This window comes from Dendrobium catenatum, unplaced genomic scaffold, assembly GCF_001605985.2.
Source record: "Dendrobium catenatum unplaced genomic scaffold, ASM160598v2 fragScaff_scaffold_621, whole genome shotgun sequence".
NCBI classification, from domain to species: Eukaryota; Viridiplantae; Streptophyta; class Magnoliopsida; order Asparagales; family Orchidaceae; genus Dendrobium; species Dendrobium catenatum.
In genome coordinates, this window is record NW_021319083.1 from 23,814,008 (window position 1) to 23,819,062 (window position 5,055).

The 5,055-nt window shown below is 39.0% G+C and overlaps 1 protein-coding gene across 1 annotated transcript; it reads left to right on the top strand.

Moving 5' to 3' along the window:
- Positions 1 to 1,744: 1,744 nt before the first annotated feature.
- Positions 1,745 to 2,940, top strand: LOC110098076. The gene is made up of 3 exons (XM_020824784.1): positions 1,745 to 1,750; positions 1,822 to 2,196; positions 2,290 to 2,940. The coding sequence occupies exons 1-3, from the start codon at positions 1,745 to 1,747 to the stop codon at positions 2,938 to 2,940; spliced, it is 1,032 nt and encodes a 343-aa protein (XP_020680443.1).
- Positions 2,941 to 5,055: the final 2,115 nt, after the last annotated feature.

Below are 5,055 nucleotides of genomic sequence, written 5' to 3' on the forward strand. Positions count from 1 at the left end.
TAAGGAGAATGGTATGGAAACGGTCAAGAAGATTTTGTTCGTCGCCGGTAAGGGAAAGGTGATTGTCGAAGAAGAGGAAGTTGTTTCTCCTATTATAGTTAGTAAAGTTTTTTATCAGAATTCTGTTGATCCAGCTGCGTCTTCTGTAGAAATGAATATTTATGTTAACAGGTTCGGCAGTTCAAATGCAATCTCCGGTTTAGGCCATGGGATAAATGCAAATGTTTGTAATCCTATTAACAAAGATGTTCAATTCTTATCTAGCTCGGTTTCTGATGTTGCTAAGGAGGTGGATAAGGTTACTGATGGAATGTCTATGAAGAAATTGGCTGGGGTGGATGATAATCTGTGGAAGAGAAAGCCATATATTATGTTGGATTTTAAAGAGGAGGGTATGGTCTTCTAGGAAGATGGCAAATCTATGAAACTGGTAGAAGAAAGAGAGGTTGCTAACTCTCATAAACTAAGGAATTCTTTGGTGATTAAGGTTTTTGGGAAGGAAATTCCCCCTCATGTTGTTGCTTGGAAGATAAGGAGGCAGTGGAAGATGTTTGGTAATTTTCACTTTACAACCTTGGGGAAAGGATGTTTTCTTTGTTCCTTTGAGTATAATGAGATGATGGAAGGTGTTTTATCGGGAGGGCCTTGGTTTGTCAATGGCTTTATTGTGGGGATGGAGAAATGGTCATTGGAATTTTTCATTCTTTCATTGAAAGGTTTAACCTCACCTATTTGGATCAGAATGCCTCACTTTCCCTTACAGTGTTAGGATGAAGTGAATGTGGCTCGTATTGCTTCATCTATTGGTAAGCCGTTGATGATGGATGGTAATATGTTCCAGTGGGGGAAAAGAGAATTTGCAAGAGTTTGTGTGAGAGTTAAGCTGGATCAGTGTCTTCCTCCAGGAGTATGGGTTGATAGCATCTCTGTGAAGTTCTTCAGAGATTTGAGTATGAGAAGATCTCAACTCTTTGCTATGGATGTGGAATTGTGGGACATCTTAAATCTGATTGTAAATTGAAGACTGATGGAAAATATGGCAAGGAGTTATGTGGAAGTGAGTCTAGGGAAGCTAAGGAGGTAGAAAAGGTTCATAAAGAGGTTATTGATTACTCTTATGGTCCTTGGATCGGGGTGAAGAAGAAAATGAACAGAAGACCTGTTGCTTTGAAGCAGGAAATGAAATCTATAAAGAAACAATGGTTGAAAACGGGTGGAATCCAGGAGGAAGTGGCTGGAAAAGCTATTCAAGGTGTTGATTCTGTTGATAAGGTGGTTGAAGATGCTGTTAGTAATAAATTAGAAGAAGGGGAGATACCTGGTGTAGAGGTAGTGGCTATTTCAGGGAGGGACCACGGATGTATAGAAAGTTCTGCTCTTGAGGCTATTGATTCTTTTAAGGCACCTTCAGTGACTGATGGTATGATTTCTAATGTTAATATCCCTCTTTTTCCTGTCATTTTGAAGAAATTTGATGTGTTGAATGGGATGGAGGATAATGGAATTGGGAATGTTTGCCTTAAAACAAATTCTGGAAGTGGTGGACATGTTAACAGTGAGGGGTTTTCTCTAACTGTTGGTAGTCCAGATGGTATGGGACATGCTTAAGGCTGTGAAGATAGTAAGTGTACGGTGAGTAGTGAGAAAGAGATTATTTCTAGTGGAGATCTAGTAAAGTGTAAACTTGCTAATGAACTTAGAGCTTTGGGCCCTATCAGAAACAGTTCAAGAGGTAGAAATGTAGATGGAGGTATGAAGAAAAGAGGTGGGGGCTTTTCCCCAGAGTTTCTTGATGGACTCTATTGTTTTTTGGAACTGTAGGGGGGCCAAGAAAGGGAGGCCTATCTCTTTTTAAAAGAGATTATCAAAGATTACAAAGTCTTCTTTGTTGGGTTGATAGAAACTAAAATTTCTTCTGTGGATAGAGACTCATTTGTAAGGATGATGGGTCAAGGTTGGGACTTTTTTCTGCTTCCAGCTGTTGGGCTTTCTGGTGGTATTATGGTTATATGGAGATCAGATATGGCGTCTTTTTCAGTTTTGAAAACTTCAGATCAATGTGCCATTGGTGAGCTCAATGTTTTCAAGAGAGGAATTTGGATGATTACTACTGTTTATGCTAGCAAGGAGACTCTTAAAAGGAGGTGTCTATGGGATTTTATTCAGGAGGCTTCTCACAAAAATATTCCTTCTATTGTTGGAGGGGATTTCAATTGCATTTTGGCTAAGGAAGATAAGAAGGGTGGTAGGAGATTCAAATTCAATCAAGGATCCTTTGATATGGTGAAGTTTATGAATGAGAATGATTATGATGAAGTTGGGTTTGTTGGACCAAGGTTCACTTGGTGTAACAACAAATGGGGAGGAGATCGAATTTTGGAAAGACATGATAGGTGTTTGCTTAATACCTTGGCCATCAACAAAATCCAAATTACTTTGGTTAGACACCTTGCCATAGTTGCTTCGGATCATTGTCCGATTGTTCTGAAGATGTTTGAGATGGTTTGTAAAGGCAGACCTGGATTTAAGTTTGAAGACACTTGGCTTTCCTTCAAGACAGCGGAGCATATTGTTTATAGTAGGTGGAAGAAAACCTTCTGGGGAGATGATATGGAGATTCTTAATAAAAAATGTAAAAGAACCTTAAAAGATTTATTTTACTGGAGCAAGGCTAGAATGGAGGATTTTTCCTCGGAGAAAGACAGATTGAAAGCTGAGATTATAAATTTGCAAGAAGAAGAATCAAGATATGGTTGGTTGATTGAGGAGAAGATTTGGTTACTTAAAGCTAAGGTTAAAGAACTTAATGTTGTTGTTAATAATCTTAATACGTGGTGGAAGCAAAGGTCAAAAGCTAAGTGGATCAAAGATGGTGATGCAAATACCAAATTCTTCCATTCCTTTGCTAACTCTAGGAGGAATGCTAATCGGATTTCCTAAGTTAAAGACTCTAATGGGATGCTGACTGAGGACCCGAAAGAGATTGAGGAGGTATTTAGGAGGTTTTTTCAGGGAAAGTGGAAATCCAGAAACTGCATCTTTTCTGGATGGCCAGAACCATGGATAGTGTTGGAAGACCGTGACAAGGAAATGTTGATCAAGGAGGTGGATGAGGTTGAAATTAAAGAAGTTATAATCAATCTGGGCAGTAATAAATCTCCGGGCTTTGATGGAATTACTCATTCCTTCTTCAAAGCTTTTTGGAATATTATTCGAATGGATGTGGTGAGGGCTGTACAACAATTTTTTGCCACTGATTTAATGAATAAGGAATGGAAAGACACCTTAATTGTGTTCATTCCTAAATGTCCTAATCCCAGTACTCCTTCAGCTTACCGTCCTATAAGCTTATGCAATTCAATTTATAAAATTGTTGCTAAAGTTTTGCTTAATAGAATGGTGGAAGTTATGCCCAGGATCATTTCTGAGGAGCAAGCAGCTCTTGTGAGAGGAAGGTCAATCTCTGATCATCTTCTTCTAGCTCAGGAGGTTTTTAACAAATTGAGATTTTCCAAGGCTTGCAATGGTTTCTTGGCTATTAAAGTGGACATGGAGCAAGCATAAGATAGCATGTGCTGATCTACTTTGGAGAAAATGATGTTTGAATTGGGTTTCCCTTCCAGGTTTGTTCATTTGGTGTTGGAGTGTATTACAATTCCAAGATATTCTATCTTGATCAATGGTGTGAATTCTAGTTGGATTGAGGGAAAGAGTGGCTTTCGTTAGGGATGCCCTTTATCACCGTTTCTTTTTATTCTTTGCTCCCAACTGCTTTCTAATGCCTTTCATAACAGGGACTCGGATGTGGGTATTAGGATCTCTTCTAATGCCCAGAAGTTATCTCACCTTTTATTTGTAGATGATATTTTGTTGTTTTTGGAAGCCAAAGTGAATGTCATGAAAAAGGTTAGAAAGATCATGAAGAATTATTGTAAATGGACTGGTCAAAATATCAATTACCATAAATCTTCCTTGGTTTGTGGGAGCTCGGTGAATAGAAGGAGAAGAATACGGATTTCCAGGTTTATGAGTATTAAGTTGGTGAATGAATTTGAGTATTTGGTCATTAAATTGGCATTGAGACGTTTAAGGAAGGAGGACTTACAGGTTTTATTGGACAAGTCCGGCAAAAGAATTAATGCGTGGGGGAATAAATTTGTTTCCTTAGCTGGTATATTGGTTTTAATTAAATTAGTTGCTCTTTCTCTTCCAATTTTTGTAATGTCTCATTCTCTTATTCAGATGAAGATGTTGATGGAATTGGAGAAAATTTGTAGAGATTTCATCCGGAACAAATTTGATGGCAAGAGGTGAAAGTGCTCAGATGACACTAGAAAGTGCTTTGATACCACTTGAAAGTTCGTTAGGGATGTTAGGCCCCTTATGAACTGGCCCAAGGCTAATAAAGACATAGAGAGGTGAATCAGTATTTAAAACAAGCTCAATCTTAAATCCAAAAATAAGATTCACCACAATCAAAACCAATGATGCAGAAATTAAATGCGGAAGCAATAATAAGAAAACAACACATTAGATTTATAGTGGTTCGGTCAAACCTTGACCTACATCCACACCATGGAGGCACCCTCAAAGTATTGCACTAAATAAGTGTCTCTTCTTTAGCCCCCACAGCTAGGTGGAGAAGCCCTTAAAAAATCACTTACACCTTCCCCGGTGCGGCGGAGTCGCCGGGTCCTTTGACACCAAAGAGATCTTCTTCTTTGGTGAACTTCCCTCGAGACAAGCCTTGAATCCAACGGTATTATGGTGCAAGCCTGCCGGAGCAACCATGTGGAATCCCCCTCCACAGTCCCTTGAGTCCCCCCTCATAGGATCTTCTCCCTCTCTCAGACTTCACCCATTCCTCACTCCCTTTCAAGCTTTCTCTTCAAGTTTCCCCCACAAGAATGAAGCTACAATGGCTGCCAAAGACACTTACAAAAGTGTCTTGACAAAGCTTAAATAGAAAAACTCAAAATAAGCTCATTAATGGAAGTTGCCGACATTATCATCTAGGATGATAGTTATATCATCCTGGCCAATCAGTATAAATTC

Excerpts from the sequence above, each read along its gene's own strand:
- LOC110098076 (XM_020824784.1), top strand. Across the intron at positions 2,197-2,289 it reads ACAAAAATATTCCTTCTATT|TTTATGAATGAGAATGATTA; the intron begins GTTGGAGGGGAT and ends GATATGGTGAAG.